Raw genomic sequence first — 13,604 nt, 5'->3', positions numbered from 1 at the left:
TCAGCCAGATCACCTTCCTCATTCTTGCAGGAAACCAGACGCTATGGTTTCTTCTTGCAGCTGCTAGAAGCAGTGGCAAGCAGTAGTCTTTAGGTTCCACAGAGATGCTGCATGTCTTACCAGTAAATTTTCTCAACCTTAAGACATAATTTCTTTTTAGCGAACATTGTGAATTTCAGGATCTTGATAAAATACAGGCTTCGTCCTTCAGCAAGGAATGCTAGAGCAGCTGTAAGCCAACAATTCAGAAAGTCACAGCAGGTATCTGACACGTGAGAAAGTGCAGTATGCAGCCTCTTTAATGCTGTAACAATAATTCAAGGTAAGTAATAGGTAACAAAATAAGGATTTGAGCTATCTGCATAGCAGTCTTGCCAGTGCTCTAATATTGCAGGTTTCTGTTAATCATTGTACATGAGCAGTTTTAACTAGTAATAAGTAATTTTTTTTAATGTTAGCCAAGGCTTTACTCACGAAGTCTTGTTTAGGTTCATCTGCCATAATGTTCACACTGTGTATTAGTGACATGAAGTTCTGAGCAAGACTACTTCCTTAACAACGCTGACTAGTCATACAGCTTTATGAAGGTGGCTGAACATTAAAACTGCAATGTAGAGGAAGAATAACTTATCCACTTGTAGTATAAACAACTGTCTAGATGATATTGAGAAGGAACAAAGGATCTAAACTGAAATCCGGTTTTAGCTCTCAGGCTTTCATTTTTATTCACCCTTGCTATTTAATGATGACAGTAACTATTCTCAGACTTAAGAATGTTTGGCTGGCTCACTACTGAGAAGGAGCAGTGCCTGTAGACAGGCCAGTAAAGAACGAGAACTTCAGAAAAAGCAGCTACTACAGTTAGAAACATTAGCTCTTTAATTACAGAAGAGAAACATGGAAACATGCTTCTAGTGTTCTAGATCAGTCTTAGCGTTTTGTATAAAGGCAGAGAGAGTTTCCCAAAATGCTTTTTTCAAAGTTCTGACTCCTTTAAAGTTTGTTTATGCTCCCAAAAATGCAGCAGAAAGATGTAGGTTTCTTGGCATTGGTGTTAATTTTCTTAATCTTTTTGTTGTTGCTGTTTTAAAGGTCTTTTAAACTCTTATGTAAAAATAAAGCTATGCACAAGGGGACATGAACAGTTCTCCAGTTGCCGAATCTTCTTCCAGGTTCCTTGGCACTGAGAGTTGCCAACTGCTTCCCAGTGTAAGATTTTACCTCTGAAATGTGACAATAAATGAGGAATTAAAACACTGAAAACTCTGTATTTCATGTTACTAGGTTGTGTTGTATAACATGTCAGAAGATTAGATTAGACTTTAATTAGCTCGTCTAGCTCTTAAAATGCTTTCTGGAGCAGGCGCTATATTCCTAAGTATAGTATATAGGATGGTGGATTGAGTAGCTGGTTGTACAGGTATTAAGTCGTATACATATTAATAAATGTACAGACCAAATAAAAATCTGTTCCGAATATTAAATGTCTGCTTTCAAAATTACTGTTCTAGAAACCAGGTGTATAGGTTTGAGGGGAGTACTGATCCACCGCTGTTAAACCTGAAATCAGATTTGGACCATGGCAGGAAATACCGGTTTTAAGTAAAAGTGCCCGTAGCTGTAAAAAGACCTCTTGCACTACAGAAGTTGCATCATCCCTTCACAATAGTAAATAAATCATTCAAAACACTGAACTCTCATACTGAAATTATTTCCCAATTTTATCTAGGTTTTAAAAGCAATTTCTGTGAGAACTGAAAGGGTAAATCTTCTGAGCTCTACAAGCGATATAAGCCGTTTCATTTTTTAGGTATAATAAATGCAGCTTTTAATGAGACCTTGAGAAGTCTTAACTTCTGTACTGGGTTTTGCTACAGAAGAGACAGCAGAAAAATGGCTTTCTTTACCCATCTGCATTATGGCCATCTCCAGAACAACGATGCGTGTCAGTGTTCATAGCTGGAGGCTGGCAAGCTACGCACACGGTATGTCCTTCTCGTAGGTACTGCATCCATCGAGTGTACGGCCGATGCTCCGAAGCACAGTGGTGTGACAGTGATTCTGTTTTAAATTCCACGCAGTATCTGCTCAGAAGGAAAAGTACTAAATTAGTTGTGATAGATGAAGCACAAGCTAGGTATACATGTTAAATGTACTTACATATCATACGGGTGGTATTTGTGAAGTGCAAGTTAGACAACATCATTGCTAACAAGTCTGTTTCTGACCCTAACCTAATTAACAGATTCTTAAAAACACTACGCAAGCTGTTTCTCATTCCATGCCCCAGTCCAGTGCTTTATGTATAATCTCAATTTCTGGTTGTGTTCTGTGTTCTTAAATTATGTTGAAATGAAAACCCGTATTTTTTCTTCTATGCTGCTAAAAGAGAAAATGGAAAAGAGGTTTTAAGAATACCAGATAGGTTCTTGTTCTGGGGAAAGTAGCATAGGGCAAAGCATTATGAGCATTACAGACCCAGTGACAGCCTAATTTAAACTTCATAACTGTCACTACTGGTAACCAAACAAAATTTTTTACTCCTTGTGTCAATTAATTTTAAAGAAAAAGGTCTCTCGAGACTGATCACATTCAGCCCATTTTTGTTTGTTCAGAGACCTGCGTCTGATTTCTCAGACTTACACTTAGGGATACATTTGGCTTTGGTTTAGCATTATTTACTGTTTCCTTTCAAAGGCAGCTATCCTCAGATTTGCCATGACCCCAATATCTAATTCAAGACAATTAGCAAGTAATGAAAAACAACATCTAGAACATGCAAATGAACTGCAGGACAGAAAAAGAGTACAAGCTATAGCTTATTTTTTAATTATTGCAAATTCAATTGCATTTTTCTCTGTAGCCAGCTATTTTCTGTTGAATGAGATGACCCACATGCATATGATAAATAGATTACCCAGCTGCTTCTTTGTCTGAAGGCCAGAGAGAAGATGCTGCTCGTCGTTTTCTTTCTTTACTGTATTCAGAGGTAGTTATGAAAGCAGGGACTGAGGAAGAAAACAGTAAGGCAGCGAGACACAGTTGAGTCATATTTCAATTACTGTAACAGTGGGTGAATGAATGTGGATGGTGATGCTGACTGTATTGAAAAAGTGATAAAACGTTGGCAACATCAGACCTCAACCCCATTCCCTACAGCTAAGCTCTCTCCTTATTCAGAAGAAATATATCTAGAAATGCATGCCATCTAGTCTGTGAGGAAATAGGGTGTGCTGGAATCCTGTAAGGAGCTCTGTTTCCTGTTTCGTACTGAATTTGTGTTCTAACTTCGCACCGAGATAATTTGATACTTACTGAGGGGCTTAAATCAAGAAACTGAAGGAATGCATGCAGCTTAGTTGTTTACTTAATAGAAACTAAGAAAAGCCTGACTAGGAAAAAAATATAAGAATAGTATAAAGAGCAATATGACAGTAGAAAGTAAGGTTTGAAATTGTATTTTTAACCAGCTAGCTGCAGATAGATGCTTTTTTTTCTGTTCGTTGACGTCAGGAAAATTTATGAAGGCCCTGATGGGCACAATGTACAGGTAAATCAAAGAGAATACCATGTTCATGGCCGCAGTCCTCTCCCTGGTAAGTCAGGTATTCCAGGCAGCCAGCCTTCTCTTCTAGAGCAGGACAAGGTTCCCCACCGTTTTTAGGTTCCTGTTGTACATAGCGCCTACGTATCCGCAGATCGGGTTGACATCGTTCTGCACAGCCACTCCAATGACTCCACTCCCCCACGACGCAGGGAAGAGCTGCAAAGCGGTATTAAAACACTACTAGTAGTCAAGACCTCTGTTTTATCCTAATTGCTCCCAAAAGCTTGAGTACTAAGACTGTGTCTGTTTTTTTCTTTCTTACATACTTTTATTTACAGTGGTTTAAATGCTCTTCTAGGAGTTTGCATCTTCAAATTTAACATTCAAACCTGCCTGCAGTGCTTGGCTCCCTAGTCCATCCCTTGTCCAGAAGGAAACAGCTCCTCACACAAACCTTTCACTACAGCTGTGGGGTTCTTCTGTACCCTCTTCTGAAGCATACAGTATTAGCCCCGGAGGAGACCAGCTCATGGATTATCTAGACCAGTGAATGGTCTGACCTACCTTGGCAGTTCCTACACCACCAGATTTTGTTTAAAGGCTGGAAGATAAAGTAGCAGAATTCAGGAAGCCTTTCAGCCCTCTTGATTCCCCTCAGACTGATTTCTAACCCCTTTTCCTCAACACTGAAATAAGTTCCACTGCCACAGCTTTGTTGCCCTGTTTTAACACGGGGTGTCCTGCTCCACGGTCCTTGCTGCAAAGGCAGTTTTTGGTGATGATTTTGGTTTTGTTTAGTCTCAGAACAATGCAGGGACCTGTGTAGAGTTGTTTCTGTGTCTGTATAGCTACTGATATAGATAGAGCTTTACAACAATGCAGCTATTTAAACTTACTAAATAAAATGTATAAAAATGTGATTTTAAGGCCCTCTTTTGCTCATTCCCAACTATAGAATAGTCCACTGGATATTTGAATTTTAGTTCTCATGGATCACAAACTTCCTCTGAATTTGACCAAAACATTATGGGGAAAGTGCCATTATTTTGAAAGTAAACTTTGAATCATAAGAAACTGCATTTCCCTCAGGCAGAGCATCAATAGTACAGGTACCATACACTTGTACCTTTGGTCTCTCCTAACCCAGCCTAATACTCAGAGGTACAATGAACTTCTCTTTTCATCTGTTAAATTCACATATATTAGGTGAGCTCACTGAAGGTCTCAGATGAAGAAAGAAAGAAAAATGCTTTGTTTTGTATTCTGTGGTATTTTTCTGGCAACTGTTGAAACCTTTAGCCCAGTTTATGGCCTTTGACAACTTTTTGATTAAATAACACACAGGTTCTTTAGAAAAAAACTAAGTCGTCATGTTATGTAGAGAATGAGCCCTTATTTCATGTTTGTCACTTTTTGTAACCGTTCCAGGAGAGGTGTAAATGATAGACTAAGCATCTCTTAGTTTCGGTATTGTCTTGAAACTCAGAAATGCTCAGATCTATCATATCTGTTATCTACTAGCCATTTCCTTCCTTATTTTATTCTCTGCAGTGCATCTAATAATGATGGCACGCTCCTTGTAGTTCTCATTTATATTAAGCATGATACGCGTTTTTCCGATCTATAGTTCTCCCTTCTCTTGCATTTCTCATTTATATTCTGGCAAAACAGTAGCCCTGTGTCAACCTTGCTAATGTAAGCATGGACAATATGCCAGATATCTTCCAGATGGATACAAATAATCTACTCTCGAAGAAAAGGTTTTGCAGCCTGATTCCCAGAATACAGAAAGAGGTGATGGACACACTATTCCGGAGTAAGAAGCTACGTAACACAGAAGTCTTCACGTTATTTGTGCATTAACTCAGTACACAACAGTAAGAAACACACAGCCGTTTCACATGTTTCCATGAAACAGAATTTTCTTTAGCCTCATCTCCAGGAACACCAAGCCCCAGGTTTTGAAAACTGTGTGGCCTAACAATTTCACTTTTAGCAGGCAAAATGAATACTACAGCTCTTCAAACCTGTACTGAGGGCTGAGCCCTGGTGGGGCTGGATGAGGATGATGTCTGGGTGCTTACTGATGGAGCAAACACAACCCCTCCAACAAGGAACTTAAAGTCTACACAGCCTCGGCAGGCAGAGCAGCAAAAGAACAGGTAAGAAAATTGTCTCGCACATGGGCATCCATCAAGATGAAGAATCCCCTGAGGATAAGCAGTCATTTCCCTACACGAGTAGTCCTCAACCTGTGGCCTACGAGGACATTTAATCTGACCAGTGGTCCATCCCCAGTAGCCTCTTTTCCTGGAGGCCACCTGGTAGGTGCTCCAGGTTGGGCAGCTGCATTCCTCCGGGCCGCTTCTGCTCTCGTCAGTGTGTGTGGCCGGAGGGAATGTCCTCTGCCTGGACACCAGTGGCAGTACCAGCTTTCCCGTGCCTGCACGGTATGCTGCGGGGCTGTCGTGGTTTAATCTCAGTCAGCAATTAAGCACCACGCAGCCGCTCGCTCACTCCCCCCCCCCCCCCCAGTGGGATGGGGGAGAGAATTGGAAGAGCACAAGTTAGAAAGACTCGTGGGTTGAGATAAAAACAGTTTAATAATTGAAATAAAATGATAATAATAATATGATAATAATAATAATAATACACAAAACAAGTGATGCACAGCACAATTGCTCACCACCCGCTGACCGATGCCCAGCCAGTCCCCGAGCAGCGGCCCCCCCGGCCAGCTTTTCCCAGTTTATGTACTGAGCATGACGTCACATGGTATGGAATGTCCCTTTGGCCAGTTTGGCTGTGCCCCCTCCCAGCTTCTTGTGCACCTCCAGCCTTCTCAGTCAGTAGAGCATGGGAAGCTGAAAAGTCCTTGGCTAGTGTAAGCATTACCTAGCAACAACTAAAACACCGGTGTGTTATCAACTTTGTTCTCATCCTAAATCTAAAACACTGTACCAGCTACTAGAAAGGAAATTAACTCTATCCCTGCCGAAACCAGGACAGGGGCGAGCAGGGAACGGCTGTGTCTGCGGCTTTCCTTAACCGTGAAATGAGACAAGCAGTCAAAACGCTGCAGCACTGTGTACTAGTCCATGCTGCTTTCCCTAATATCATTAGCTGCTTTTTGTCCTCTGATAGGCTTGCTTTTTCAATAAAGTTATAATTAATGTCATGTAATTGAAATACTAGCACATAGTGTCTTATAAAAACTTAAAGGTACCTATGTTAATATTAGAGTTTCTTATTGATATGGAAATTGCCCAGTTCTTCAAAGACTTGTTTTCATTGCACATTGCAAATAGGCTTAAAACTATTTTCCATGTAGTGTGAATCACATTTTACTTTGCTTTTCCACTCCTTTATAAAGGCAGGTCTTCAACGTGATACTTAGAGAATGGTACAAAATACATGTTATAATCAATGGTTGGGCTATCTTAAATTGGTTCTGAATTGTTTTGGGTCATGCCTCTCATTAGTTAAATGAAGCTTTTTCCTTTCCCATGTATGCTGTTTCCCATTAGCTTGTAATGGAACATATCACATGTTTTCAATCTTTTTTTTTTCCTATATTACAATTCTGATTACAATTTAAATCCCCAAGAAGCTTTACAGCTTAACCACTAGTTACGTACTTGTATCAGCGTTGCAGGAAAGTGATGGGACCAAACTAGCCTTTCAGGAAAGTATTTTATGCCCTCTGGGATTCTGCCAGTACAAGACATTGGGAAGAAAGAGTAAAATGTGATAACCTCTTTGGTGTTTGTGACTCTTTTCATAAGAGACAGAAATTGCTGGGTTTGCTCTGTCACTACATCTCTAATTTCTTGGAGCGCTACAGACATCATAAAGCAGATAAAACCCCTGACAGAGGCTACCCGGCAGATGTCCTTACTGCACTATTACAATTCCCCTTCTTTCCTCTCACTGTGCACCTGTTCTGACCAAACCTGCCCGCTTTTGAGTGGTCTGACAGCGCCAGGCGTACGCATGGCCGAGGATGCTGCATCCCACGCCCTAAGGAACTCCGCTGAAACAGAACCACAGAGCAGCCCTGGGCATTGGGCCACCAGCTGTCCATCCTGCTTAGCCGTTAGCATTCTCTGGCATTTTCTCCTACTTACTGATAAACACCTTCCCAGACAGCTCCTGGGTATGATTTGTAGAACAGCACTGGAAAATAACATGGAAAATGCATATGGCTCCCTTCGCCACACGCAGATACCTGACGCTGCCCCACCAGGCACTGCCCTCAGACACATCTAGGTACCCCAAGGCACACGAGACAGTCTCTGTGGCTGTGAAGGCACCACTCTAACACATTGCAGCACAACCCTCAGCCATTTGTTTCAAGCATTTTGAACTAGAAAAAAATCAAACCAGTGATAGTAAAAATGTCTTAGACCCCACCATGGGCTAGCCAGGACAAGTGCTAAGTGCAGTATGGACCTCACAGTCTTTGCCACCTGGTCGCAGAGCCAGAGAACAGTCCTTAGCCCCACTTTATTTAATAGTACAAGCATAGACTTCAATGCCTGATCATCCATCTTAGCTCTACCTAGAGTACCCAAAGGACAGTAAGTGTCATCTAGCCCGATTTCCTTATCTGTTGACTCTCTTCCAAGCTGGCTGTATGAATGACCTGCAGAAGTAAGAATTTCCACGTAATTTTAATCCCATATTAGCACCTTGATATGCAGATAACATCAGGTCTAACATCACATTTTCCACGCAGAAAACTCCCAAAGGGACTGAGTAGCTGCATAACAAATAAAGCGATGACTTCACGTCTTACTGGAGTTAAACCAAGCTGACAGTTAAATATTGATCGTCTGCAGCAATACATGGCAATTTTATGACCATCAAGATTTAGAACAAGAAGTATGAATTGCCTTAGTCATGTGGAATAATAAGAATATTGGGTTGCTAGAATGGAATTTAGCCAGTGGGATAATAATGTCACTTTTGCAGTCAGTACCCAGCAACTATTAAGGGACAGTACATCAGTTTTGTGCCTCATTGGAAAAATGTCAAATTCCTCAGTATGACAGAGAATGGGTCCCAGAACTGACACAAAAAAGGAATGGCACCGTCTCCTGAAATACAAAAAGAAGTATCAGGGACCCATAGCTACATCTTTATGGTCTCTATGTTACTATTGGTCCAGCTTAGTTAACACGATGGTAGATGATGCTTCATTGAAACAATGAGAAGGATGCAAGTCAAAGGAACCTGAAGGACAGGATTTGTGCTCAGGTACCTACCAAAATCTGGAAGCTAATGAGACACTTGGAAGTTCAAAAATACACAGAAAAATTACATTGCTATCCTATGAAACACAGCTTGAGTGGTCAGGACTTACCCCCCCGCCCCCATTTACAGCACTGTGAATCATAGATTTTTTTTTTCTGAGTCACACTCTATTTAATTTTTTCCCATCTCTGGAAAAAAGAGGATTACAGTATCTTCACTGAATCACTGCACAACATATGTTGTAATGTATAAGGATCTGCGGATTTTCTCAGAGTAACCACTTCCATTCAAATGACGAGGTCATTCCTTTTTCAGGCTTTCTCATTGTACAGTAGTTCCTATTTTAAATGCTCTCTGTGTACAAAAATATTCTTTCTTCATTGTTAGAACTATAAGGAAATTCATTTAAGAACCCTTGGACTTAGGTTCAGCAGCCCATGGACCATCTATTTATAAAGTACCAGACCTACTGCGATTTTTAGGCATGACAGAATTTAACCATGGCATTGGCAGCTTTAGGACGCCCCTCCTTTCAGTGGTTTCTATTATTTTGGAGCATTGTTTTTGTATTGTTCCTAACACATTTCTTGATTGCATATACTTGAGGCACTTTACACTTTCCCCAAATTCTTCATCCTATTAAATATTTGCAAAAGGATGAAATGTCATTTCAGAAGGTGCTGAAATAATGAGTGGCGAACAGGCTGACAAACAAGCTGTAGCACAAGAACCATTGGTCACCTTTCTTCACGTTTCTGTTTTAAATTTTTGAACTCTACATTCAAAACAGTATTTCGGAGTGAACTATGCCAATAAACACCCTTGGTGTCATTAAACACATTGACAGAATTTAGAAACACTCAATGGGGAGACCTCAACATCCAACAGGAACAAAAATGACTTCAAAATTTCCAGCCATACTTGTCTAAGCTGATATAAACTGCCACTGGAACTACTTGGAATTTCTGATTATACAAAACCTAACTTACTGGCTGCTTGCAATAGAAAGTATATATGATCATTTGCCTTCAAAAGAATGACTTCTTGTGATCAGTTTTGCAGTTTTTGGATGTGTAAGTTCCAGGACCACCTCGCTAGGCTGCCCGGCCTCCCATGCTACACTCATGCAAAACATCCTGCTCCCTTTGCTTGCGCTAGCATTGGTGCTCGCACAACTGGGCAGCGAGGCAGTGCAGGGACTCAAACCAGCCAGCAACGGGCAATAGAAAAAACAGAAATCATTTCCTGCGGGTTTAGCTCCCTGAACTGAGCCACCAGAGACTGTCAAATTCCAGCTCTGGTGCAGAAGAGAGAAAGAGACAGAGAGACTTCACTGAGACTCCATCTTCCTGCCTGGATCTAGGGCACCCACTGTCCACGCAGGGTACAAGAGAGAGGCGGCGCAAACACATCGTGCCTTTTGAGGCAACCACCACTGACCTTGGGACAAAAACTACCATCTCGATAACAATAAGGCATCACCAGACGCCAGAAGTCATGCCAGAAGTCATGGTAAGAAGTGTCTCAACTAGAACTTTTCAAGCACAAGTTTGAGCTTCTTTTTGAAGAGCATAGAAATTTTTATCGGATTACAGCTCTGTTTTAATGCTAACACTACGCACCTTTATTAGCTCTCTCCCGTTATACTTGAATATTAAAAATAATTTGATTTACTGAAAAGGCACAATATGCTGTGACTATATGACAAGCAAGCATCTTGTCAGTTCTCCCCCTACTGATTTTCCTGAATGAAAGATCAATATATTAAAAAATGCTGATTTTAAAGATGCTGCCTTCTGTCAGACCTCATGGTGCATGGGTTTTTTTTCCCTTGTTATTCTGGAGAGAATATTTAGCGATCAGAGAACTGACTGTGTTTCCTCTAGAGACCTGGGGTCAGAGTTCTGCTCTGCTGAGTCTTTCTGTGCAATTTTACATCACCTAGGACGGGTCTACACCGTCCAGTGGTCCTACTCCCCCTTCCCAAACCAGGCAGGCACAAGCCAACTTGGGTCCCAAAGCTATGTGGCTATGTCAGCACGGCGCTGAGCCTGCTAAACACACCCTAATTAGCAGGACTGTGCAGCGGAGACTCATGACTTTTTGGCTGTAGGCTGGTGTGCGTCCAGCCATCTGGGAAGAGACGGTAGGCTCTCCAAGTGCTAGTGCTGCACCTGTAAAGCCAGGGCAGTGTCCCGCACCGCAGAGGGAGGGAGGACAAATTGTGAAGACCGCGAAGGATAGAAATACCACAGAAAGAGGGGGTGTAAATACCTACAAGACTGCTGGGTCCAATTTGGTAGAACTGGGCCACTTTCCCCTCCTTGCCACTGCTCCCCTGGGAGCCAGGCCTTCCCCTGTAGCTTGGCAGAAGACCCTCTCCCTCATTCCCCACACTCATTTTGAAGTCCTTGCCTTCACGGTGGATCCTTGCTGATTCCTGCCCCTAGAAATGAGGACAAAACCTCACCCTGGGGATTTCCCCTGTTATTTCATTGATACTTGTTTGGCAAGACACGAGGAATCAGCTCAGAGGCACAGACGGTGCTAAATGAATCTCCCTGTTGTCTCCGTAATCCTACATCCTCACTGTAATCAATGTGTGTTTGGGATGAGCATGAGTGAAAAGTAAGTAACGTCACATTTTGGAGGGAAAATAACTTCAGACAGGCAAACCCCAGGCACTGTACTACAGCTGATCCAGAAGCCTAGCAAATGCCTAGTGTGGGAAAAGTCCCTCTTCCCATTCCTGTGCCTGCTGCTACCCTCACGCAGCCCCAGCCTGGTCCCTGCTCATGCCCCCGCCCCGAGGCTCGTGATACCGGGGAGGAATTTGGCCTTGCAGAGCCCACTCTCAGCTGAGACCCTTACCGCACACCCCACCTCCAAACCCCAGGAAAACTTCCATCCCACAAAGCACCGGCAGGCAACCAGCTAACTATACCTGGAGAAAGGGACGGGGGTGCCCGGGGGATCCCCGCTCAGCCTGCCCTCCCCCCCCTCCCCCCCCCCGCCCCTCTCGGAAGGGCTCGCTCCGGGCCGCGGACCAGCCCGACCGCCCCCCCCCAGGGTTGGGGGGGGGACGGGACGGGGCGGGGGGCGGACGCACCTACCCGGGCACGCCTGGCCGTGGTCGTGGCAGCAGTCCCCGGCTCGCCGGCATCCCCCGTCGCAGTAGCAGGTCCCGTAGCCTCCTCCCTCCCTCCATCCCTCGCCGACACAGGCGGCGTCCCGGCCCTCGCAGCACTTTCCCGAGCAGCTCCCCCCGGCCCCGCTCCCGGCCCACAGCAGCCCCAGCCACAGCGCTCCCGACAGCGCCGCGCCGCCCATCACCGTGCCGCCCCGACGTGAGGATCCCGCCAACGCTACGCGCTCCGGCCGCCACCGGCACCCGGCGGAGCGGGGCGGGCTCGGCGGGCAGGGAGCGGGGGCGGGAGGGGAGGCGGCCGGCGCGGTCCTGCCCGGCCCTGCCCGGCCCTCCCTGCTCCGGTCGGGCAGGGAGGGCCGGGCAGGGCCGGGCAGGACCGCGCCGGCCGCCTCCGCTCCCTGCCCCAAGGGGCCCCCGGCAGCGCTAAAGCTGCTGCGGCGAAGGTTCGGGATGTGGGGGGAACGGGAGGTGAGGGCGGGATGCGCGCCTCCGGGGGTGTCCTGCGAGGCGGTGTTGTTCCACACGGGGATGTTCCTCACGGGATCCGCATGGCAGTGACCCACTCAATGATGTCCCGCACAGTGATGTGCTGTACAGGGATGTCCAGCACAGAAGTGACCCACACAGGCCATGTCCAACACAGCGATGTCCCACACACTGATGTCCCGCACAGCCATGACCCGCACAGCAATGTCCTGTACAGGGATGTCCCTCACATCAGTGACCCACACAGTCACGTCTGACACAGTGATGTCCCACACAGTAATGTCCCGTACAAGAATGTCCCGCACAGCAGTGACCCACACAGCAACGTCCCACACGGCAATGTCCCACACAGTGATGTCCTGCCCAGCCATGACCCTCTCAGTGATGTCCTGTACAGGGATGTCCTGCACTGCCATGTCCCACACAGCCATGTACCATCCAATGAAGTCCCGCACAGCAGTGACCCACACAACCACGTCCCACACAGCCATAGCCTACACAGTAGTGTTCCACATTGCAGGGACCCACACAGTGGTGACCTGCGATGTCCCCCACAGCAGTGTCTCCCACAGTGATGTCCCTCACGTCCCACATGGTGATGACCCCCACAGCAATGTCCCGCACAGTGATGTCCCTCCCACACAGCGATGTCCTGCACAGTGGTATATCATGTCATGGTGAGCCACAGAACAACGTCCTGCACAGCAGTCTCACACAGCCATGTCCTGCACAGCAGTGGCCCTCACAGGACTGATCTGCACAGCAATGTCCCACCCAGTGGTGCCCTGCACAACAGTGACCCACACAGCTGTGAACTGCATAGCCATGCCCTGTACAGCCGTGACCCACATAGCAGTGACCCGCACAGATGTCCCAGAGCGTCCCCATCCACCTCCACACAGCCCAGTGAGTGGGGATGGCCTGGGGCCACTGGACGTGGTTTATTGGTACAGGCGTTTTCTCATTTCAGGGAACATCCCACACAGCCAGGAGCATTTGCTTGTGTTATGGTTTTCATTTTCTTTCTTTCTTTTTTTTTTTTTTTTTAAAGCTCTGTTTCCAGAACAAACAAAGGAAGCTGTACTTGCAGGTGCACGAGGAAAGCGGGATGGATCCCCAAGTAACTTCCTAAAACATGAAGATTTGGATTCTGGTTTTCAGTTATCT

General features: G+C 45.0%; 1 protein-coding gene across 1 annotated transcript; it reads right to left on the bottom strand.

The window, feature by feature from the left end:
• Positions 1–535: 535 nt before the first annotated feature.
• SBSPON (somatomedin B and thrombospondin type 1 domain containing) lies at positions 536–12,133 on the bottom strand. Its single transcript, XM_076329553.1, has 5 exons — positions 11,917–12,133; positions 3,569–3,763; positions 2,918–3,008; positions 1,908–2,084; positions 536–1,223 (listed from the first exon to the last, which is right to left on the bottom strand). Exons 1-5 carry the CDS (start codon positions 12,131–12,133, stop codon positions 1,106–1,108), a joined length of 798 nt encoding a protein of 265 aa, XP_076185668.1. The 3' UTR covers positions 536–1,105.
• Between the last annotated feature and the right edge of the window lie 1,471 nt (positions 12,134–13,604).

This window comes from Aptenodytes patagonicus, chromosome 2, assembly GCF_965638725.1.
Source record: "Aptenodytes patagonicus chromosome 2, bAptPat1.pri.cur, whole genome shotgun sequence".
Lineage (NCBI taxonomy): Eukaryota > Metazoa > Chordata > Aves > Sphenisciformes > Spheniscidae > Aptenodytes > Aptenodytes patagonicus.
This window is presented reverse-complemented; position numbering and strand designations above follow the sequence as displayed.